The sequence below is a fragment of the Vollenhovia emeryi genome, unplaced genomic scaffold (assembly GCF_000949405.1).
Source record: "Vollenhovia emeryi isolate VEMERY1.0 unplaced genomic scaffold, V.emery_V1.0 DF939155.1, whole genome shotgun sequence".
Taxonomy (NCBI): Eukaryota; Metazoa; Arthropoda; class Insecta; order Hymenoptera; family Formicidae; genus Vollenhovia; species Vollenhovia emeryi.
The window spans coordinates 1,573,973-1,597,537 of NW_011967211.1; the positions used below are offsets into that span (position 1 = coordinate 1,573,973).

Consider the following 23,565-nt stretch of genomic DNA (forward strand, 5'->3'; position numbering starts at 1 on the left):
TAGCATCGTGGACACAGGCCTTAAGAGCTCAAGTAGGAGTAAGAAATAAAATGGATTTATTTCCTTACTCCAGCCTACTCCATGTATTGTAGACCAGCCTTAACATATTCTTTACGCGGGTGACTTTTGCAAAAGGGTTTCAAGTACAACTTTTTATGTACAATAAAACACACCTGTCTCGATAAGGGATGATAAGAATGAAAGATATTCATAGATGACAAACGCATTTGTAACGTTTCGCCGTAACAAGCCCGTCCTGACTAATCTTCACTCTGGATACAGTGTAATTCAATGAGAAGGTCCACAAAGATGAAAAAGAGATTGTTGTGGTGCGGTTTCGCTTTCGCCGTCGTGCTCCTCATCCTTATGATCTCGACCGAGAGCAACATCATCCAAAGGATACCGTTCCTCGACATGATGACCGTCAACGATATCAGATGCTACGACCAAGTGTCGACTACAAAAGGCATCCGTGACTTTGACTTGGAAACAAGTAAGAAAATTGCTCATCTTCGTAAATACATGACTTTTAGACAAATATTATAGTTGCGAAAATATCTTGGTATCAGACTTAGATGTTTTATTCCCAGCAAACATAGAACATTGTCGCAACGTTGTTGCAATGCTTTGTGTTTGCTGGGTCAAGCCTATCACACGATGCTAGGCAACAGGCAATAGGAATAGGGAATAGAATTTTTGACGCGTTGGATTCGTCAGAAATTTTCTTGCAACCAATCCAATGCGTGAGAAATTCTATTCCCTGTTCCTGTTGTCTGTTGCCTGTTGCCTGGCATTGGGCGTTTTCCAGCAAGGACACAGTGTTACACTGTGTCACATTGTGTCCTTGCTGGAAAACGCCCATTGTGTGATAGGCTTTATTTATGAGAAATTGATTCCATCTATTTGATTTTACGTGTGACAACAGCACAATTAAAAATATCAAACTTGTTTCCCTTTATATAAATTCCTTCCCATACAGCACCAAAGCTTTCAGAAACATTTCAGAAAACATTGTTGCAATGTTTCTGAAAGCTTCGGTGCTGTATGGATTATTTCTTTTCTGTGTTTCAATGCCTCAAACTGTTTTCTGCAATAGCGCTGATTCAACGCAACAACGCTAATCGGAGAGACGAGAAGAACTGAATGTAGATCTATGTAAATCTTGTTTCGAGATATCTTTTATAATAATGTTTTTAATTACGAACCTTTTCAAGATCACAATTTGATAAATTTTTATCTGTACTGAGAAATTGGCTTTTGTAATTAATCTCAACATTCTGGTTTTTGGCGGTTAATTTGTGTACATTCCGATAACTTGACAAGGTTGCGAGTATCACGATGAATACTGAGAGAATCGTAAATGAACGCAACGTCTTAATTGATATTTGAATACATCTGCGGTAAAACTTGTGCTTCAGGCGTCGACAAGCCAACGCCGGGTAGGAACATCTTCTTCCACGAAACTTCTTGTTTCGGCGAGGAGGGCCTCGTGTTAAGCCCTCGGCAAGCCTGTGCCGTAGAATCGGCGGCGCGGATGAACCCGTCGATGGCCGTGTACCTGCTATTCGTGAGCAGGTCGGACTTCTCCAACGGCACGCGCGAGATCGTCAGGCATCTCCACAATTATCCTAACATCCGGATCCGTCACATCAATCCGCAGACGTACGTCAACAACACGCCCTTGGACGCATGGTACACCAGCGGAGTCTTGAAGAAAAGCCATTGGCCGGTCAGTCACATGTCCGACATGCTGCGCTACCTGACTTTGTGGAAGTACGGCGGTATTTATCTTGATCTGGACGTAGTAGTCACCAGCTCGCTGGAGAGTCTGACAAATTTTGCCGGCGCCGAGGACTGGGACGACGTCGCCGCCGGCGTCATGGGTTTTGATATGTCGAAGCTGGGTCGACGCGTGGCCGACGCTTGCGTGCGCGATCTGAAAAAGAATTTTCGCGGCGACGTCTGGGGCAACAACGGACCTGGGGTTATCACGAGGACACTGCAGAAACTCTGCGCGACGATGTATGTAAGTATTGGATATCGAGGAACCGCAACAACGGGAATTCATATCTGAAAGATTTAGAACACAAAGTACATTAATGTCGGCCATTATTTACAACCACATATAGAATTATAGATAATATTGTAAACTTTATAGAACTATGGAAAACGAACGGTTTCGCACTCTCCAACAAGTCCATTATCTCGAGAAACTTGAGATTAGCTGCGTTCGGCATTGCAAATCCGAGGCGTCGGAGTGCTCTTTTGCATTCGAGTGAGCGAGAGAGGAGAATGAGATGGAAAAGGAGGAAGAGCACTCCGACACCTCGGATTTGCAACGCAAGCGGTTAACGCAACGAAGGCAGTTAACGAGTTGAAAGACTTTGAACATTTCTAACTCTTTTAGGAAAGAAACTGAAAATATCTATTTTGATAAATATTAATAGTTTGGACATACGTGCCTTTATTATGACAACTATAAATGATTGAAACGGTACATTGTTAAACGAATAATTATTTAAGAACGAGGAGACTGAATTTAATCATCTTTTGAACAAATGTGATACAGCGATGATAAGCTGGTAGAACAAATTTGAATACGTCAGTCCACGGCATTAAGAATTATTAGGTGTACTTAATTTTTGCTTAAACAAGGCAGGGCCTATTAACGTGTATGTACAAAGTAAAGAGCAAAGTCTATCTGTGACGTGAATAAGAGACTCACTTCGTTTAATTGAATTTGTTGGATTCGTCCTGCGGATATGGTCCATTATTCTCTTAATACAGAATCAACCACGCGGATTTAATCCACGACGAATCAAATGCATAAAAAATTAATTTGTTTTCGTTTGTCAGTTCTCACCAACTCTTATGGAAGAATTGACAGAGGATATGCATTATTATTGAAAGTGTTATAAACGAACGGCGTGATTGGTCTTTCTACAGTCTTTTACATTGTACGCGCGTATAAGATGCATCCTAAATACCAGAGAAATTCTCTATCTGCGATACTATATCTAACGCAAATAACAAATTACAAACACAGACATTTAACAGATAACGAACAGTAGTGCTATAAATAATAATTTATAGTGCTATATTCTTGTTTTATGCTTTAAGTGTGCAATTTTTTATTTGCATGCTTTAATCCGGCACTCCCGTGAGCTCGCTATCTATACCTATTATATCTATAACATTAATGTTATACGTCTATATTTATACGGTAATTAGCATTAAATTTTTTATTAATATTAATTTAATGAAACTCTCACCGTACCGTAACTTATTTCGTTTACTTAACAATATTATACCTGGTTTATTTTATTTTATTTTTATTACTAATTTAATTACTTTACAATTTTATTTATACATACTCTACGTATTAGACTTTATTACCATGACTTACACTAGTCTACCGTTTTTAATTTAATTTATACTTGACTTATTTATTATAATTATGATTGTTGTTGATTGCAGTATTACTTGAAAAGGATCCAAACTAGGGTCGAAACGTTGTAGTATCTACTTAAATAAAGCTACTAGCCAGTTGGGTTGACCATAAGTCCCTGTTAGAATTTATTCATTACTGGTGACCATAAGCAATCTTCCTATGTTAATGAAACTATTTTTAACAATTTTACTTATAGCTATGCACTCTGTTCACATATAAAGAAACTTGGAAATTGTAAGAATAAGGATATTTCAGTAAGCTAACAAAATATTTTTGTGTTTTGTAGGCACGCGATATGACAACCGACCGTTGCCACGGCTTCACAGTATACCCGCCATCGGTTTTCTATCCGGTTCATTATAAAAAGTGGAAGAAGTATTTCGAGATGAAAGACAGCAACGCGACTTTGAAGACACTGAACAAGGCGAAGGCGATTCACGTGTGGAACAAGTTGAGCAAGGCCGAAAAAGTGCGAGTAAACAGTAACGTGCCGTACGCTGTTATCGCACGGAATTATTGTCCCTATATTTTCAACAATTGCGGCAAGATATTTTGAGTCCGCGCGCAGTTGCAAATCGTACCACAAACAGTGGAACGCTCGTTTGACCAACGCGATTGGAAACATTCCAAGCGCGGCATCCGTAGAACGATCAGTTTATCTGAATCGGAAGAACGATGACACACCCGTCGTGTCAGATAAAATGCATTTAATGAGACAAAGGCTGATTTAGAAAAGTACTCCATTCACTGCTTTTTCTCTAAGCGTATACATAAAGGATATATTTATAATGTTTGATGGAGACGAACGCCATTTTAAACGTTACTACGAATTACCGCGGTTAAGCGATTAAGTATTAAGAATAAATCGCTGCCCTGTACGATTTAATGCAGCTGCTAACGTATAATTTCGTACGTTTAAGTTAAATATAAGGCAATCTCGTCGTAAGTCAGACGTTGATTGCTTAGTACGAAGAATAGGTCATTTTCTCCTCTTATGGAGACAAAGAAGTCTATTTTTACACTTGAAGAGGCTCATGAAATCGTATTTTTCCCATTTGACGTAAGAGCAGAACAATTTTGTTTCCATCGTACAAAATTTCCTAAAATGACATTCTTTACACTCGATAAATCTTAAAAATGGCCAGGATGGTTTATCCTTGCTGAATAAATTTTAATATATAACGAATGTACATTTACATAATTTACATAAATTTTATACATACTCGAGAATGATATCTGTTCTATATAAAATATATTACAGATCTAGTCTACTCGGTATAACAGTATATTAATTGTCGGTACAGTAAAGTCTTCAAAGTGAAATTATTTACAGAGTATTTACAGCAAAGCAAACAGAGGCTATTTAGCAATACATTTAGCAATACATACATAACATTTATACACCATTGTTGTCCGCATCTACTGTAAAAAACAAAAGATTTGGTGCATACGGAATGGCAGTTACATACACATACACATACATACACAAAATGAATCTGTCGGTACAAACTATTAAAGACAACCAATTGTTTCTAATATTATTATTATCAAAGAGTTCAGCATGCGACGCTAGTTAACCCCATTTTTTAAGAATTTGAGACTCTTAATTAAAATTACATTTTTTAAGACTAATGTAAGATTAGTTTCTTCAAGTTCTTAAAAAAGCGAGCTGGGTTATTGGGCTTTTTGATTGTATTGTATTGTAGATATTATAAATATTACTGCATTAACAACAATTTGCTGTACATAAACAGGCAGTTTAAATACCAGACTATCGTAACTTTACTGAAATTTATCTTTTTGCAAATTGCGAACGATAACATATTATCAGATACATATGGCTGTGCGATTTTAGTTTATGACCGGAAATAATGACGTAAAGAATATACTGGCTGAATTTACGTACGCAATTTATCGAATAATCTATAGGTAGATATTTTTAGCTGCACAAATGCGAACATAAATTTGTAATATACGTGGTAAATGAATACATATCCATCTTTCTCTAATATCTTTTGTGTTTATTATATATAATTTGATTTCGGTAGCAATAAAAGGAATATGTTTTGTTTTTATTTAATAATTTTGTATAGTCATAAGTTCCTATTCAGCAATAATGTTCTCGATGGAAATGTAGAGATATTAAAATAGTAACGTGTAAACTCAAATATAAACTTAAATCTATTGGTTATAGATACCTATAGATTATGCGTGTATAATACGTCAAACAAATTCAAGTACTTAGTAGTCAAAAGAAGCCTAAGATTGAAAAATGTAATGTAGACCTTTATACTATTTTACATGCATTGTAAAGTTATTAAATCTCGTAAAATTAATAAATAGTAAAATAGCAATATTAATTAAAAATAGTAAAATAAATAAATAAATCAACAAATGTCAATAGTAAATCACACGAATGTATCGACATTTCTACCAACACGCATTATTTTAAAAAATGCACTCTTGAAATATTCGTGTATATGTTTTTACAGAGTATAATAGAATTCTATAAATTATATAATGATGTTTCCGAATGCAATAACACTAAATTGAACAAAATTTTATAAATTTTGTATTTGCCACATATGATAGGAGAATATTTTATAATGTTTGAAATGCAATACTTGACACTATTTCTACATACAAGAACTTGTAACATAAGCCATCAAAAATAGTTGAAAATGTATTTTATGAATGAATATAAATATGTATATATATGTATATATGTATATGTATATGTATATGTGTATATATAAAAGAAACCATTCATTTACTTAAAATAGGCAGATTATAATTAATTTTATTTCAAAGATATTAAATGCGATTAAGAGCTGAAAAGTTATCAGATATAGATAATATTATATATACAAACATTATATTATTAATAAAGTACAATTATTAATAGAACGCGCATGCAAATTTTTGCTCTTTGTGTTTAATACCATAATAACATTTTCTTTTTTTTATTAGTATTCTTGATTTTTTTGCGCATAAACTCTAGTAACTGTATCTAATTGTAATGTAATTGCACGCGCGGGAAGTAAATTATGTTCGTCACCTTTTAGTAAAATAACTAAGTAAACAAATATTTGAAATATTTCAAGGGAAAGTGTTCTATATAAAGATCTCTTGGCGTTCGGCTAATTCGCCAATTGGCGGACGCCTTGTCCACTTGAATGATACGCTTTTGCGAAGATTATTAATACCAATGACTTGCCTCGCAAGAACTATATATAACACGTAATAAACTATAGTTACAGCTGCGTGCAGCAGTTACCAAGGTCAACGCTCGGTTATACGCGAATGAGACCAACATCTGTGCAAAAGCTGCATTTTTCTTTGTGAAGTTTTACTGTCGAATACAAAATTTTACACTCACATTTCCTTTTAAATGTTCTTCGTGCAATGTTCTTTCTATATCTACGAATTTATAGTATTTTCTCAATTTTGCAGAAAAAGTGCATCGTCTGATATCCGTTGCAGTCGTCGCCTATGTGCATCGCCGCTTCCGCTCTTGAAAAATTAATTATTCTATGTGACTCATCACCAACGTGACTTGGATAATCGATTCCTCATAACAGAAACACGGTTAAGCGCAACTCTGTCTCAAAATCTCATGCACGAGTAACTAATCGTTGTAAGTATCAAATCTATTCATCCATTTAATTCATTTATATTAGAGAAAATTATTTCTGTTAATATTATATATTATTAACGTTAATTTAATCTAATTACATTGCTAAACGTTTGCAAACCGATAAAAATTTATAATTTTTTTTATTTAAATAAAGTGTAAACAATCCGTGACATAAAACCATACCTAGATCCATTTCCACATCACTCGAGAGCATTAGACATATCTGCTGGATGTTATGAGGACATCAGTAATAATCGAGCAGCTGAGAGCTATAGTATTTGCCGCACGCTCGTCATAGAAGATTATGTAACAATCATAATATCATAATCAGCTATTAATTGATAAGACGCTACTCGTTTCGATACAAAAATCTTCTACAGAAAATTGGATTTCCAACGTGAACAGACAAAAATATCAAATAGAAATATCGGACAGAGTCTTATCTGCAGTTATGAGGAGACAACGGGCCGTTTTTATATTCTGCTCCCTCCTCGGATTGACGTTTATTGTCTGCGTCTTTTGGAGGGAATTATCGATGATATTAATTACCGTCAGCTCGGCCAATCACGTTTCTTGCTACTGGAGCGGATCTAGTGGTGTCATGGAACTCGGACAAGGAGAATGGGGTCAGTTAAAGATTTTAGTTTTTGTTACATCTCGAGTGTCACATCTCGAGATACGAACGCCAAGAGATCTTTATATAGAACACTTTCCCTTGAAATATTTCAAATATTTGTTTACTTAGTTATTTTACTACAAAGAATAGAGCGAAAATTTAATTCTATTAAAGTATCGTGTATTTTCTCTTGTGAGATCTTTGAATGAAATTAAAAAAGAACTTTACATTTTTAATTGAAGCAAAGAAAGACAAATTATTTTATAATTAATCTACGAAGGCTACAAAAACTATCGAAGAGAAAAACGAGACATATAAAGTAGAAAACTAAAAATGTATATTCCAAATTGTTAGCTTTTGAGAAATGTTAAATTAGACATTTAAAGAGATCAAGTAATTGATCAAGTTCCTTTTTAGTATTTAAAGAATTACTATAGAAATGGAAAAACAAAAATTAATTATCATCGCAACCAATGTTTTCTCAATCAATATTGCTAATGGATGAAATAAAACGTGACAACAAATGTGAGGAAAACGCCACTCTTCTCATGCAGTCTCGTTAAATAATGCAGACTAAAGTATGAACAAACTCCACAATTTAATCATTTGTATCGCGAAACACGGTAATGCTTTTATCGTGTATATTCACGGTAACGGCAGAAGAGATCGAATATTTATATGAGAGCTACTTATAGTTGTGCTAGTTGTAAGACTTGATTATCAGATATCAAATATATCTCTGATACCCTCGAAATGTGAACAATTTTACGTCTGATAAAGTGTACGATTATACATAAATGGTCAATAATGTTTCTGCTGCAGTAATTGGCACACTTTTCAAATATATTACTTTCAAATAACATGTTAAAATTTCTATATGAATAAATTAGCGGCCAATTCCCGAGAAATAATTTTATTCATCATCATAGCTTTGCTTATTACAACAAGCGCTCTCCTCCTGTTTAATTCAAAATTCCTATTTTTCTTCGTAAACATGTTTACGCAGAAACATTTATATCTTCGTACGATACATTTTTTAATTATAAACTACAGACTCAGGTGACCTTACAATCTACATATTGATTTTAATATACAATCAATCTAGTTTCCATCTAATATGCTAACTGTAAAATATTCACGAGAAAGAATATGCCGTTCTACAAACCATCCTACGTATCTTTTAATTTATTAATATAGTGAATACAGTGACAAATTTGTTTTGTGAATATTACAGTTTTTTTTTCTTTTGCTCTCAAATCTCTATGGTGGATTCTCGGTAACCGTACGCTTTTAATTAATTTCTGTTTAAATGCTTCGCTTTAAGAGCTCTGTGAATCGCTGAAATTTCTTTTATATTACCTGCTTTCCTCCAATTTCTAGACCAGCCAATGCTAATTCCAAGCAGATGCATATTTTTCCACAAGACAACGTGTTCATCACCGAATCTCACGCCTCGGCAAGCGTGTGCCGTGGAATCAGCGGCTAGAAATAATCGCAATTTGAACGTCTTCCTGCTATTCCTTGCGACGGGGCAATTTTCCGAAAAATCTGAGAGATTGGTTGATATCTTAGAGACTTACAACAATGTGTACATAAGACGAGTGCGTTTGTCGTCGTATGTTATCGACACGCCGATAGAGGACTGGTTCTGGGCAAACATTCGTAAATTATGGGAGAATCACGAATGGCTGCACAAAGACTTTCGCGATTACGTCCGGATGTTAACACTGTGGAAATTTGGTGGTGTGTCACTGAATTTGAACAGTGTGGTGCTGACGTGAGTTGGACGATTATCTCTTATTTTCAACGCTTCAAAGTCTAATTTAACAATCAGGCAATTGACGAAATTGATAATTTTCCAACAAGCTTTTCGCACATGTCAAGTAACGATATACTCAAACTCCAAGATATTTTTGCCTGTAAAATATTGCAAGTAGATAAGTGTCATTATTGCCGTCTGTTGAACTTGGTGCAACATGTAACGACAGGCAGATACTAAAATTTAGGCGAATAAATAAGAATTCGATCGCATTTAGATCGTTGGAAGAGCTAACTACCTTTGCGGGCGTGCAAGACAATCGAGATATGGACATCGGCGTGTTTGGCGTCGACGCGAGCTCGAGTTTCGGAAGGAGTTTCGCCGACGCCTGTATGGAAATCGTTAAAGATATAAACGCAGACAACTATTCGCGATACAATATCACCAGAATTGTAACCGAAGCCGTATGGAACCTCTGTTATCAGCGAAACGTGAGTATACCTATTATATTGCGATCCACCCTGCTCCATTAGCAAGCCCAGATAGCACACATATAGTTCTATGAATATTCTTCTGGAATGCAAATATTCTTAATTTCAGAATATTCGAATCGAATATTCTATAAACATATGTATAGATTATTACAAATAGAAATCGTATATTCATAACAAAGAAGAACGTTTTTAGAATATTCGTCGAGGATGTCTTTGGAATATTCGTTCAGAATAATTTCTGAAAATTCATCGAGTTTATGTATTGCACATTGTTTATTGTGTAATACGCTTATCTTATGCAAAAGGCAGTGAAATCTGTGATCATACCATATAATATAAGCGACACTCTATATTCAATAGATTATTCTATTCACATTCGAAAAAGATGTATAGTAGTGCCAGTCGAATGTTCAACGAACATAAGATAAATATATAAGAACGACCTATGGAATATTCCAAAAATTCTTGAAGAATATTCTTAAAATGTTCATAGGAGTGTCTTGTGCTATCTGGGAGCACGCTTCCCATACAGCACCGAAGCTTTCAGAAACATTTCAGAAACGTTGCAACATTGCAACAATGTTTTCTGATATGTTTCTGAAAGCTTTGGTGCTGTATGGGTTTTTTCGTGTTTCGTGACACGCACCTCTGTTTCTCTCTCTCTCTCTGAAATTTAATTAAAAACGTTTAAGCAAATAAAGTTATATCAGGAAATCAACTGGAAACAAGAACGCCAAATCATTACTTAGGTCCGAGCAAAATGAAGGTAGCCCAAAATTCTGTAGCTACGGTCAAGCTGTCGCCTCAAATGTTTCCAAGTCTTCTTCTTCTGCTTTCTTTCAAAAAAGATATAAGGAGAAGAGAAACACTTCGAAGTATTTGCTTGACCGCAACTTGTATCTGGCGATACAGTGAAAATGCTAAAAGTGAACGGTTTTGCTTCTTTCTAAAGGGACGGTTAGAGAAAGAGAGAGCGAGACAAAGCTACTCACTTTTAGCATTTTCACTATAGTGCAAGATACAGAATTGACCCCCTCATCTCCACGGATGTGCCTCGCAGGACAAGGAGTGTCGGCGGTTCGCGATCTACCCACCGGAGAAATTCTATCCCACGTCCTCCGGTTCGCGGGGGCTTCATCCGAACGAGACGAGGGCGGATGAAATGCCGGGGGTAGGGAGAAATACCATGACGATCCATTTGTCGAACCATCATCGAGACGCTGAAGCGGACAACGCGGCGGTCTACAAATTGGCGGCCAGGCAACACTGCCCGAAGATATACCAAGTTGCTGGAACAAGCTTTTTCAGCTCGCGAAACGTTGTAACCGATGCGTAATACGTAACGCAAAATATATGTGTGTGTGTGTGCGCGTGTATATGTAGACGAATGAAATTATGACTCTGGTAGCACTGTACATTGGCTAAATATTGGTCCAATGTTGGTCCAATATTCGTTTTTAGGATATTTGTCGAGTATGTCTTTGAAATATTTTGTATATATTACATGCGAATTCTCGTTCATTCGGAATACGAACTGTAAAAAAGAATCTTTTATCTCTAACATATATATATATATACAACTTTTATAACTATATTATTTTCTATAACTATAACTACTTTTTATAAATAGGTGGAAAAAGTATGACAAAATATATTTATTAACTTTGAAACGATTATTTCCTTAAAAATTGGTGTTACAATTTAACATTAATATCATGGTGCCAGGATATGCCCTACAGCCTAAGTTGAAGTGCGCAAATATTTAATTACATTGAAAAAAATGTCAGTTATATGTTTTTCATGCAATTAAATACACGCGCACTTCAACTTGCGTTTGGCTCTTATTGGGCCTCCCTTTTTCTGTACTTGTACTTTTTCATTTCAGAGCCTTATATAATTTATTCGTTATTAATACAATTCGTGTATTCGAAAATCAGCGGCAATAGCATAAAACATGGCGGACCAATCAGACGTTGATTCCTCGTGTCCTATCTCTTATTTTAGTGTCTCGAGCCGGATATACTCTCTCACCAGTTTGCCAAACTTGAATGTAGATGGCATTGATGCAGTCAATGACGTTCTTCCTCTCGCCCCTAATGGCGCAATCCCGCTTGATGGCGTTGATGGCCTGAATTCCTTGGACGCGCTTGGAAGTTATGTTAGATTGCGGTGACATCGTATATGATTTATGATGTCATTAATATTTATGCGCAGGAATAGCGTCGTTTATTATACAGCGTTCATGCTGAATCATCGTGATCTTGATGGAGCTTATCGCGGCAATTCTCTCTCCCTCTCTCGAGGGAACAAAAAGAGCGGACCCGAGATCAAACGTAGGCTCGTCGCGCCGAGGTTACGTCGCCGCCGACTGACAGCGTAAACAGCGACGCAGAGATGAGAAAAATTGCCGATACGCCGCTTGCATCCGGATAAAATCCGACTCGCGTTATCAATTCCCGAGCGAGATCGCGCGATGGCCGCCCGACGATAATCTATATTCTTCGCGCGGAGGTCCCGGACTGTCCCGACTCCCGATGCCGAGCGCGAGACTGCTTCGCGCTTCGAGAAGCTCGATCGTTTTTCTCTCGCGTAGCGCACGTATCGGTCGATCAGGCACGCTAGACGCCGCGATGGCCCAACGAATCTTCAAGGGCCACTACGATCACTATAACGGCATCACAATCGATTCGGCTGAAGAGATCTGCGACAATAAGATATTCCCGCAGCGTCTCAAAGGTAGAGACGCGTCTCGCTCTTTTGCTCATGTGGTACAGGATAATTAATTACATCGTATACAATATACGTAATTTTTCTTCTCTCCGATACCCGTTTTGACCAATGGAGATTAGACTCTGTTTAAATTATTTCTTATCGTTTTCTAAGGCTTCACCAACGCTGTTTAGCTTTAAGCTTAGCTCAATTCGTTCTTTGTCTCTTTCCAACTGTTACTTTTGAAAGAGACAAACATGAATTGAACCAAGATTAAAGTGAAACAACATTTGGTGAAGCCTAAGGCTCGGTTTCACCAAACGTCGCTTAATTTTAATCTTGGTTCAATTCACGTTTGTCTGCGTTCGGGATCGTTCAATTGCAAGCGACATTCTGCAATGAATTTCATGTACATTTTTCAATAGCTTGAAGTGTACAGCGCGGGACTCGAGAAAGTACGAGAAAAGATTCTCGATCACGATAACTGTTGTTCTCGACGTTATTCTCTGTGTCTCAAGGACGTCTCTTTCTAAAGTAACAGTTGAAAAGAGACAAAGAAGGCCTAATTCGTACGACTGGAAAAAGATACAAGTTGAACCGAGATTAAAGTTAAACTGCGTTGGTAGAAACGAGCATAAATTGGCTAAATTTTATTTGCTTTGCAAAGCCACACATTTATAATAAAATAAAAGCATGTATAGTCAAGAATTGTTTCTTCATCAAGTTCTATGTTTGTCTTAAAATCAAATGAATTTGATACAGCAGTATATTATGCTATATACTAGACATGTAATCACTAAATACCTTTATAGATTCTTTAGAGCAATGGACAAGGGACAAGAGACGCACTATATGGTTTCGCGTGCACATACCGCACACCGAATGGGTTCCGATATTAACAGGGCATGGATTCATCTTCCATCATGCGAAAGAAGAATACGTCATGTTATATCGTTGGTTGCCCACCGACGAGGAGTGTAATGTCCCAAAATATGCGCATACATTTTTAGGCGTTGGCGCATTTGTGTTCAACAAGGATACCGGCGAAATTCTTGTCATCAAAGAAAGATATGCCCCTACTAAAGCAAGCTGGAAGCTTCCAGGAGGCTACGTAGAGCCAGGTATCTTGAAGCGATTGGCTGCTTTCCAGCAAGAGACACAGATTGACACAGAGTGTAATATAGAGAATCATTTTATTCTCGTTTAATAATGGCAAACAACAAAGATAGCGATTCACTGTAACACAGTGTCGCCTGTGTACGTTGCTGGAAAGCACCCGTTGTGCCTCATACGTTGAAGTACCGTTGTATATGTACACTAGATTCATGTAGGAAGGCACCAGTGATTCCTATTGTACATGATATCTACATATAATTGTCCAGGAGAGAACATTGAAACGGCAGCCAAAAGAGAGGTTCTGGAAGAGACGGGAATTCAGGCAGACTTCAAATGTTTAATATCTTTTAGACACGGGCACGATTATTCCTTCGGGTGCTCGGATATATACATGATTGCGTACCTAACACCTCAGAATTTTGAAATCGAGAGCTGCAAACGGGAGATCTCTGAATGCAAATGGATGAAGGTAGAAGAAGTTGTAGAGATATTCATTTCTCACATTGCCAAAAAAATCCAGAAGTATATTTATATCGAATTTGTACATGATCTTATAACAAAACCTGCAAGTATCATACTTGGTTGACATATTATTGAAACGTATTGCGATACTATCAATGTGTAGCACATCTGCATCCTGAAATATCACATAACTTCCAATCCATAAATTTCTATTATCTTTCCAGCTAAGCGAATTCATGCAACATCCAGAAGTACATGCAAATAATAAAACTTTAGCAACAAAAACAATAGATTTTCTTCGACACCAAATGGGCATGGTTGTAAATTATGGAGTACATCCCCTTACAAAAAAGCAAATATGTGTATACAGTGTGGAGAATACAGACATTGGAGATGCATCTGTAGAATAAACGTTTTATCTTAAAAAAAAAAAGATGTGTATATAGAATGAAATACTAGACATTTTATAATAATAGCAATAATGCGGAAAACATGCCACTAAGGTTTCTGTTTCTACCATTACTATAGAAATAAAATAGAAATATACAAGCTAATAATAGATAATATAATTAAATAATGATATTAAAATGTTAAATAATATTGCAAATTAAGGACCAGATATTTTGAGAAACTAATAAATTGTATATTAATTTGAAGACTTACATATTATATCACATATCTCACAATAAGTTAATAATAAAGTTTTTATATTATAGTTATAAATATCCTTTGGCTATCTCACAATTATTGTTAACACGGTATGTGCTAAACGAGCTGTCTTAATGCAAGTTTTATCTTACATGATCTTGCATGATTACATTTTGATTACTTTTATATAAAATAATACTCATACGTCACGCTGTGATGTTTTATCATTTGTTCGAGTTATAATATTAGAAACGTGTGGCAATTTTAAATATATGTTGCTATGGTCATAAATTCGGATTATTGTACAAAATTAATGATGAACAATAGGCAAAACTGTAAATATATTTGTGCCAATTAATGTAAACTGTAAATTATGTATAATAATTCTTCTCTTTAATTAATAATTTAATCAGACCGTCCATGAGGAATTATAGAATTTAATGTGATAAACGTTACTACTAGGGCAGTAAGAGGTGGCATACACCATTGATAAAAGGACGGACGCGGAGCTGCTGTCGTGGAAAGAATGACCCAACTCACGAAACGTAATGTATTGCTTAATATAAGCGAGCGATAACCCTTACGAATAGGAGAAATCTGTACAATACCTAATGTGCTGCATGCAGCTAATATTACCCAACTTGTCATTAGGACAGAGTCTTCAGTAGAGAGTCTCATATCGTAGCTGTAATAAGTAATAAGCATTCACTTTCGGTAACTAATTTTTATCGCTTCTATCACAATATTATTGTAGCGAGAAAACGAAAGCCTTAAATCGAGAATCTTAATGGACGATACCTGAAATTCTTTGCCCAAACTAGGACTGATGGAATTGCTGGAATTGCAGCAAAAGCGTACAACAGAAACAGAATAAGATGATTGTATATCTCTTGACTGATACTTTTGTCATTTTCTTCTTCGCTCCTTATATTCTTGAAACGTTTGAACCAATTGAAATGTTGGAGTGGGGCCAGTAATATGTCCTCTAAATAATCTTCGTACATCCTTGTTAACTTCAAAAAGTAAAGGAATACCGAGATTAGCATACCAAGAGCTCCACATGTTGCTGGAATTACAGACAGCACGAGGACAGTGGTAATAAACGGCAGCTGGTTTAGACCGCTCAATAACCAGTCTGACCATGTTACTGAGAACGCTATTGCACGCGCCAAGAACCTATAAAAATATTTCACCAAAAATCGTTACTGCACAATTTTGTAAAATGCATTTGATAAAGAAAACATTTTTATCTTAATATAAATAACAAAACCTGTACCTGACGGCTATTCCATGTGCAACAGCACCAAGAAATATGACGGAGCAACATACACCAATCGCAGATATGCCAATGATACACAGAGCGATGCAGGTTTCGTAAGTAACGTTGTAGAAGAAGGATAATATTATGGTAGTGACTATTGTTGGTACAATATCTGAATCGTAATGTATCCTCGTAGAGACGAAAAGTAGGAGTAAACTGATAACAGCCATGTAAAGTAATGGCCAACGGTCTCGTATTCGACAAGAAACCTTATCTACGATTCCTCCAGGTTGAATATTAATCATATAAATGCAGTCTGATTCTAGCGTCACTCTTAAACTTGCTGTGTCATTGGAATGTCCATAGAGCGTCTGTATTTTCATCGTTTTTGGACCGTCGTCTCTGCATCGTAATTGCGAACGTAGAAAGAGCTTACGCAAAGTTTGGTTTTTATTGCAAACTATACTTACACATTCGTGAAGATTCTCGATTGAGTCGACCCTTCATTCGACCCCTCTAGTAACTCAACAATAGCGTGGTGCTTGGGGCAATTAGGCGACTTCAAATCGATTGTGATTGCGTCTATAATGTTGGAAAGTGTGACGTAATGTCTCACACTTCCTTTGACAGTTTCAATCAAATTAGGTCCACGAAAGCCAAAGAGATATTTAGGATGTAAAAATTTATTTCTTGTAGATTCGATTCGATTGTTGTAAAAATAGGAATCGAAGCTGATTGTAAGATATTTCTCCAAATCAGCTGGAGTTATTCTCACAACGGCATGCGTGATATGCGGATACTTTATCTCTTTTAGATTTAGATCAACAGTCCTCCTCGGTCGATATGAAGGGTCAGGTAAAATTCTTGTTTTATTTGTCAAATTCCAACCCCATTCGCTGTAAAAGCGCATATTAAAATTTAGACGTAAGCAACTTTCTTCTGTAGGGATAATAATGTAATTTAATGTTACCAAATTGGTTTTTGGCCTTCTTTCTTTAATGCTGAGCACACAAACAACCAATCCTTGTTTTGTAAATTGATTGCATCAATAGTTAAGAAGTCAGATTTATGAAATAGTTCCACCGCAAGATATATGGTAGAGGACTTTTTAACTCCGTTATTATTCCAGACATACTGTTGAGGTATATTCACCCATTCGCCATCGGCTTCGAATTGAATTCTATCGGCACAACGATACAGTTTCTTGCCCGAGGTATGCTGAAATTGCAGTTTCATACATAAAAATTTATTAATTTAGGATCATCAGGCATTTCTTTATATCGTATTTACATAATCTAGTATCATCGACAATAATTCTTCTTACTCGTAAGAAGTGATAGGACAGAGATTCCATCTTCAAACTAGGGTCCGATGTAATTTTAAGTGGCTTCGCCGAATAATCTACGGAATCAAACAGCGAACGCACAATCGCGAATACTAGCTGTTTACACCATAAGATACTCAAATGATCTGTGGATTTCCAAACGACCGGTATACTCGTAGAAAGAACATTGATATCCGCTGTGTGATCGAAAGTTTGCACGGCGGGTACAAGTATGTCGCGCGGCCCACCTCCAATCGACACTGTCTTTACGCCCGCATCCTTAATCTGGTGCATACGTATCTCCAGCTCGTGATAATAATTGGCGAGGACACTATCGAGGACTAAAGAGGGAGTATGAGGAGTAGCCAAGTTTATTATCATACTTGCAAACGAAGCGTTCATATTTGGTGCTAGCAGCAGAGCACCCTTCGCTACAATACCACCCTGAAAGAGATAACAGTTAACTTGGACTATTCTCAACAACACAAATCTGCGTTTCTCACCATAGAATGACCAATCAACACAACGTTGTCCATCCTGCCCTTGTACAGAGCTAGTATTGCCTTTATACAATGCGAGACGTACACAGTTTGTTCCATAAGTATACCTTGCATTAATAAATTACAATGGCGATTAATATTATGCACACGAGTATATCGATACGCTAATAGAGATGTTTTACGTAAAATTATCTTTATATTTGTACCTCCGTAGAACGCAGAATAATCCTTACTGAATGAAACAGTAAAAAAGTCAAAGTGGAAGGAAGTCTTTCGGCTCTTACTCAAACTCACCGAAGCAATGGATCGTACTAAAAATTTTTTTAATGCAAACACAGATTTAAATATCGGTCTTCCAATGATAAAAATTTATCGTCAAATTGGCTCATTAATAAAGCGACGTAAACCTTGCTCGTGAGATCCAGCATTGCCTGGTATAAAAAGAACTGGTATACCGGAAAAGTGCATTCTTCTCAACTTTTCCGTTTGAAAACCTTCTCCATAGGCGTACAATCCAAATCGCGGGTATTTCTCTTCTATATCATCTTTCAAAGATATTCTCTAAAATATAACACATAAATTTAAAATGTGCAAAAATATTTCATACATCTAGGCGACAAACTTTAGGCGTCGGTGAAAAGACGAGGAGAAACAAACATCTAAAGTTGAAATGTTCGGAGGATCAATTTTGTATCTTACAATATAGCGAAAGTGCCAAAAGTGAGCGGCTTTGTCCCTTTCTAAGGGAACAGTTAGACAGAGACAAAGCTACTCACTTGCAGCGCTATAGTGCGAGACACAGAATTGGTCCCCAAAACTTGGCGTAATGTAGCACAGGTAAATAAGGGTTCAAGCGTGGATCAAAGTGCAATCCCTATTCCCACATGGCAGGCTGTCTCCGAAAAACCGGGGCCAAGGGAGGTGAGGTGGTAGCAGTTAGGCACGAATCGCGTGTCCACGTACCACGTACTGCGGATACTCGAACATGTACGTCATCTCGCACGTGTTCTCCTCCAAGTCGGTGACATACCTCGCCACTCCGAGAACGTAGAGCGTAGTGAGCATGATAAAAAACGGCGCCAGCGAACCGTAGATTATTAGCCATTTCAACGAGACCATTTTGAGTACCTGACCCTTCTCGAACCTTCAATTGGAAGAGACTCATTATCCGACACAGTTGTATATTATTTACCTCGATGCCGGCCTACTGCTGACATTTCTATCCTTCAAGACCGTTGGACGGCCTACTCGAATAGATTACAGTACAGGCGACACAACTGATTTGATACGGGATAGAAAATTCAGAAAGTTGCATAAATTTTCGCCAAAATACGACAAGGTACCGGACGAAATTGAAAAAATTGCATACCAGGTCAGGTCCTTATCACTTTCGTCGGCATTCATCGGGACTCCGAGGTTATAATTTCTTCCGATATTGAAACAAAAACGCGATTTCGAATAAAATTTCGACGCATGCGCGGCAATTGGTTCGTTCGTGTGCGCCCTCGGTGTTGTGGGCTTCCGCGTTGAAAACGAGCCAGCGGGTTCGTTCGTTTTCGCGTTCGCGTGGAACCGAGTGGGGTCGAGTGCTAGGGATATTCCGCGTAATCTGGCAACTTTGGCCCCCTCCTTCGGCATTCGTTGCGAGAGGCCTCTTCCGTTTTGTCGCCTTCCTGCGTAGCCGAGCCATGCGTCCCGCCGGTGATGAGGTATTTTAAGTCTTTAATCCTATTTCGAGACCATTTTCCTCTCAATTTGTCGCGTCGGACACGCGGATTCTCGTCCGATCACCGTCGCTATTAAATAACGGTGGAAACACGACGGCATCGACGCGCTGACCGCTGCGTCTCGAATCGCCACGTGGTCGCGGTCAAACGCAGAGGAAAGCGGAGAGAGTATCGCCGGTGCGTAGAGTAGATGTAGACGTTCATTAAAATATGGACGGTGCACAGAAAACGAGGCGAAAGAGCGCGGAGTCCACGCAAGCGACGCGGAAGCGGAAACGAGCGAGTTCCGAGACTGCGACAACCGAGGACTCGCCCGAGGAGTTCAACCTCAAGGAGCTGTCGAAGAAGCAAATTCTACAGTGCATTTCTGCGATTTTTCACCTGACTCAAGAACAGTTGAAGGAGACGAACAATCTTCTCGCCGAGGAGGCTCAGCCGATATTCGTACAAGTGACCAGCGTCAAAGTCCCACAGATGCCTCGCAGACAGATGAGGATGTGAGTAGACCTGCGGATCTCGATAAACGTTCACTTTCTCGCAATTAAAATGTCACATGATTATGTCTTGTAATTACCAATGGATCCTTATGAGATTTTCTGATTAGAAACTCCACAATGATGACGACTCGCGCGTAGTGAAGCGCTGTTGCGTTCCCGGCGAGTTTTTATTTAAACTTCTTTTTGGTTTGTTTACAGATTGTTGCCGTACTCAATAGTGGCTCCAGACGACGAAGTAGCTTTGCTTGTTTGCGACTTGCAGAGAGGAAGAAAAAAGGATTACGAGCCAACGGTGGAGTACTACAGAGATCTGCTGCAAAAGCATGGATGCACTTGCGTGAACGAAATAATACCTATGAATCGCATCAAGACCGAGTTCGATCAATTCGAATTGAAGAAGAAACTCCTTGCCAGCTACGATCACTTTCTCGTCGACGGTCGCATCGCTGGCCACATGTCTCACTTGTTAGGGAAACACTTCACCAAGAAAAGGAAGCTACCGACCTCGATCAAGATTGAGAGCAAGGACTTGAAGCACGAGATCGACTACGCATTGAGGAAGACCAGTATGCTGCTTCATTCTCACGGCGATACTCATATGATGCAAATCGGGAACACGTCCATGGACAAGAAGCATATCCTGAAAAATATATTGGCTGCCTGCAAGAAACTATCCAAAAACTATCCGGGCGGTTGGGCAAACATACGAGCTCTCCGACTGAAGGGCACAACCACTCTGGCACTGCCTTTCTACATGACGTTAAGTAAGTGATTGAAAAATGACTTGTTTAGTTCATTAACGTTATAGGCAGTTTCTTTAAACAAGTTTTGTGAATTTCAGAGGATAAAAACACGGTCGATCAACGTAAAATCAAGATACAGCCGAAGAGACCGAAAGCTTACCGCGATGTGGAGGGAGAGCTTTCGACATTATCATACGACGCTACGGTCACAGTTAAACCCGAAGGCACAGTAATTATCAAAAAACATGATAAGAAAGTCACAAAGAAAACAGCTAAAAATTTAAAGAACGCGAAAACTATTACCTTGAAATCTAGTAAGAAAAGTGATCGTGCAAAAACTTTAAATACATAATATTGTATAATATAAATTTCATATTGATTTCATTAATATTAATTGAATGAAAATTAAATTTACACACTATTGTATATTTCAAAAGTATTCGTGATTACTTTTTTACAAGCTTTCAAAGTAACAAGAGTTCACGTAAATTAAATCTCGCGCGCGGTTCTAGCTACGCTTGACGCGAGACACAGTGTCTGGTGATGTATTACGTTTTCGTCACATTCGTAATGCGAACGAGGGAGATCACTGTTTTTTCGATATAAAATATTAAATTAATATATATTTCAAAAGTATTTGTGATTATTTTTTCCTAAATTTCAAAGTAGTAGCAGAGTTTTCACGGTCCTTCAATTTTCAGCCTTTTTTTTACTTGATTACCTTTTGAACAGGATATTATTTCTTGGGTACCGTTATCTGACAAATAAAGGCAATTTTTTGCTTAACAAATAATTTCTGTTTTATTAATCTACTAGATTGTGTGTAAATATTTGAAACTGTGATTAAGGTTTGCCTTCTCAATGCGGATGATCAATACAAAATGGTCTGATCCTTCTTAGATATACTCTGATATCCATTAGCCGGCAACGTTGGCAAGCTGTTGGCGACACCGTTAGCATTCTGCATGCTCTTGTACACGTTCGTCGCGTCTACGACCACCTCGATCTCTTGCAAGTTTTGAAGTCTCTGAATGTCCTTGTCTCTTCTCAATCTGGTGTTCGGTAGTTTTCGCAGCTTCTGAATTTGATGCAAATTGAGAGCCAGCTCCTTGCAGCACAGACACAACAGAGCCTGATATGTCAGCTCGCTTCGCGCCAATTCCACCTCTATGAAATCTGGATCCGCTGTATTGGCAACCCGGATTTTTAATACCAATTCTAAAAATACATCATTAGAATACAATTATATATTGCGGTGCGCCATAATAAATCATTATGTAGCTTCAAGATCTCAAATATTGTATCGTTTAAAATTGCAGATAATTATCGTGTAACTAAAGAAATTGCATCAGTATATCGAACCGTCTTGAAGCGACGCGACGGGTCTGCACGCACACGTCTTGTCGTGCACGTTATTTCGGACTTTTGAAGGGTTTGCAGGGGCTCGCAGAAAATCTGGCGGAGCGTACGCGGATGTGACCGCGCGTAACGACGAATCGTACATGATCCGCTCAAGATCATCGTTTGTGTTTAGAAGATACAAGATCTGTTGGTTGCTGCAGACAGACCCTGGGGTTTCGCCTATTTCAGATCGCAGAGTTTCGTCGGCGCCACTTTTCAGGAGTAGAGCAACCATGTCCAAGTATCCCTCTTTGCACGCCCAATGTAGAGCAGTCCTTGAGACGCACGAATGAACGAACAAGAGTGAACAATACAGTATTGCGGAGTTTTGCTAAATCTAATTTGTTACTTCTGCATGAGAGTGCAATTTCTCATGCGGTAGAACGTGAGTTGCTCTATTTGATTAATATTTCAAGCGAGTATAAGCTCCATACAGGATTGAAAAGGAATAAATAAATGTAGGTGAAAGGGGTGTATTTTTGTGCGAGCCCTGCCTCCCTGGGAAGATATGAAAACAAAGCTGGAGTGATAAGTACCATCCGCTGTCGGGATCTCGCGCGTTAACGTCGACGCCTAGATTCAAGAGATCTTTCACGCCGTCCGTGTCGCCGACGCAAACCCTCTCCCTCAGACGGTCCTCGAGCATTCTTTCCATTTTGCAACGTTTTACACGCACCGCGTTATAGTACGTCGCATTCTCGTTAGTGATACTACATTCGTGCTCGATAGCTTGGGAGATTCCAATGCGCCGCGCCGTCTCGGAAAACAAACTCGATAAAAGGTTTTCTAGTTTACGATCGTTGGAATCGTGTCGTTCCTCTATTCTGGATTCCGTTTTCCATTCCGGAATCCCTCCTCGGAGTCGCGACCGCGAGTTTACTCAGTTTACTGTCGTAACTGTCCACTCCAAGTACTCCAACCACAGTATAACCAGTATGGGCACTCGCTCTTTTGTTTCACGTTCGCGCCGATCCGTACTGCGCATCCGACATGTTTTTATTATAACCAATCACAGGATTTTTGTACACACGCGGCAAACCAACACGTTGCGAAAGCAACACGCGGCAAACCAACATTTTTCAGCATTTCTAAGAATTGGTCTTCCGAGAATTGGAAACTTCAAATCGCGAAAATTGAGAATCCCAAAAACTGAGAAAGTATCAGGAGAACATGATCAGCAAGAAGGTGGCACTATCTAAAATTCCAAGAATTTTTCAGTA

At 38.0% G+C, this 23,565-nt stretch overlaps 6 protein-coding genes across 18 annotated transcripts in view; 4 read left to right on the top strand and 2 right to left on the bottom strand.

Moving 5' to 3' along the window:
* LOC105565147 (lactosylceramide 4-alpha-galactosyltransferase-like) overlaps nt 1-5,457 on the top strand; it is a 10,076-nt gene extending 4,619 nt beyond the window's left edge. For all 3 annotated transcript variants that reach the window (XM_012018108.1, XM_012018110.1, XM_012018109.1), the window contains exons 2-4: nt 283-493; nt 1,419-2,026; nt 3,738-5,457. In XM_012018108.1, coding sequence (XP_011873498.1) covers nt 292-493; nt 1,419-2,026; nt 3,738-4,007 — 1,080 coding nt within the window. In that variant the 5' untranslated portion in view covers nt 283-291 and the 3' untranslated portion in view covers nt 4,008-5,457. The remainder of the gene's footprint in view (nt 1-282; nt 494-1,418; nt 2,027-3,737) is intronic.
* A 1,126-nt stretch (nt 5,458-6,583) lies between these two features.
* LOC105565148 lies at nt 6,584-11,581 on the top strand. 11 transcript variants are annotated; one of them, XM_012018116.1, is made up of 6 exons: nt 6,589-7,088; nt 7,243-7,394; nt 7,494-7,714; nt 9,085-9,481; nt 9,741-9,954; nt 11,018-11,581. In XM_012018116.1, the coding sequence occupies exons 3-6, from the start codon at nt 7,540-7,542 to the stop codon at nt 11,291-11,293; spliced, it is 1,062 nt and encodes a 353-aa protein (XP_011873506.1). In that variant the 5' UTR covers nt 6,589-7,088; nt 7,243-7,394; nt 7,494-7,539; the 3' UTR covers nt 11,294-11,581. The 11 variants fall into 11 exon arrangements, with proteins under 11 accessions (XP_011873509.1, XP_011873510.1, XP_011873511.1 ...); XM_012018114.1 differs by having other exon boundaries at nt 6,590-7,088; nt 7,469-7,714; XM_012018112.1 differs by having other exon boundaries at nt 6,590-6,792; nt 6,905-7,088; nt 7,243-7,714.
* Nucleotides 11,582-12,127: 546 nt separating this feature from the next.
* On the top strand, nt 12,128-14,900 carry LOC105565153 (nucleoside diphosphate-linked moiety X motif 6). Its single transcript, XM_012018126.1, has 4 exons — nt 12,128-12,693; nt 13,479-13,787; nt 14,049-14,251; nt 14,469-14,900. Exons 1-4 carry the CDS (start codon nt 12,492-12,494, stop codon nt 14,652-14,654), a joined length of 900 nt encoding a protein of 299 aa, XP_011873516.1. The 5' UTR covers nt 12,128-12,491; the 3' UTR covers nt 14,655-14,900.
* Nucleotides 14,901-15,056: 156 nt separating this feature from the next.
* Nucleotides 15,057-19,649, bottom strand: LOC105565152 (GPI inositol-deacylase). Its single transcript, XM_012018124.1, has 11 exons — nt 19,347-19,649; nt 18,941-19,121; nt 18,385-18,538; nt 18,184-18,288; nt 17,981-18,084; nt 17,478-17,921; nt 17,124-17,371; nt 16,624-17,049; nt 16,169-16,555; nt 15,691-16,068; nt 15,057-15,577 (listed from the first exon to the last, which is right to left on the bottom strand). The coding sequence occupies exons 1-11, from the start codon at nt 19,613-19,615 to the stop codon at nt 15,298-15,300; spliced, it is 2,976 nt and encodes a 991-aa protein (XP_011873514.1). The 5' UTR covers nt 19,616-19,649; the 3' UTR covers nt 15,057-15,297.
* Nucleotides 19,612-21,737, top strand: LOC105565151 (ribosomal L1 domain-containing protein CG13096). The gene is made up of 4 exons (XM_012018123.1): nt 19,612-19,686; nt 19,930-20,201; nt 20,400-20,965; nt 21,043-21,737. Exons 1-4 carry the CDS (start codon nt 19,666-19,668, stop codon nt 21,294-21,296), a joined length of 1,113 nt encoding a protein of 370 aa, XP_011873513.1. The 5' UTR covers nt 19,612-19,665; the 3' UTR covers nt 21,297-21,737.
* Nucleotides 21,719-23,275, bottom strand: LOC105565150 (ankyrin repeat domain-containing protein 40-like). Its single transcript, XM_012018122.1, has 3 exons — nt 22,882-23,275; nt 22,307-22,620; nt 21,719-22,162 (listed from the first exon to the last, which is right to left on the bottom strand). Exons 1-3 carry the CDS (start codon nt 22,998-23,000, stop codon nt 21,816-21,818), a joined length of 780 nt encoding a protein of 259 aa, XP_011873512.1. The 5' UTR covers nt 23,001-23,275; the 3' UTR covers nt 21,719-21,815.
* Nucleotides 23,276-23,565: the final 290 nt, after the last annotated feature.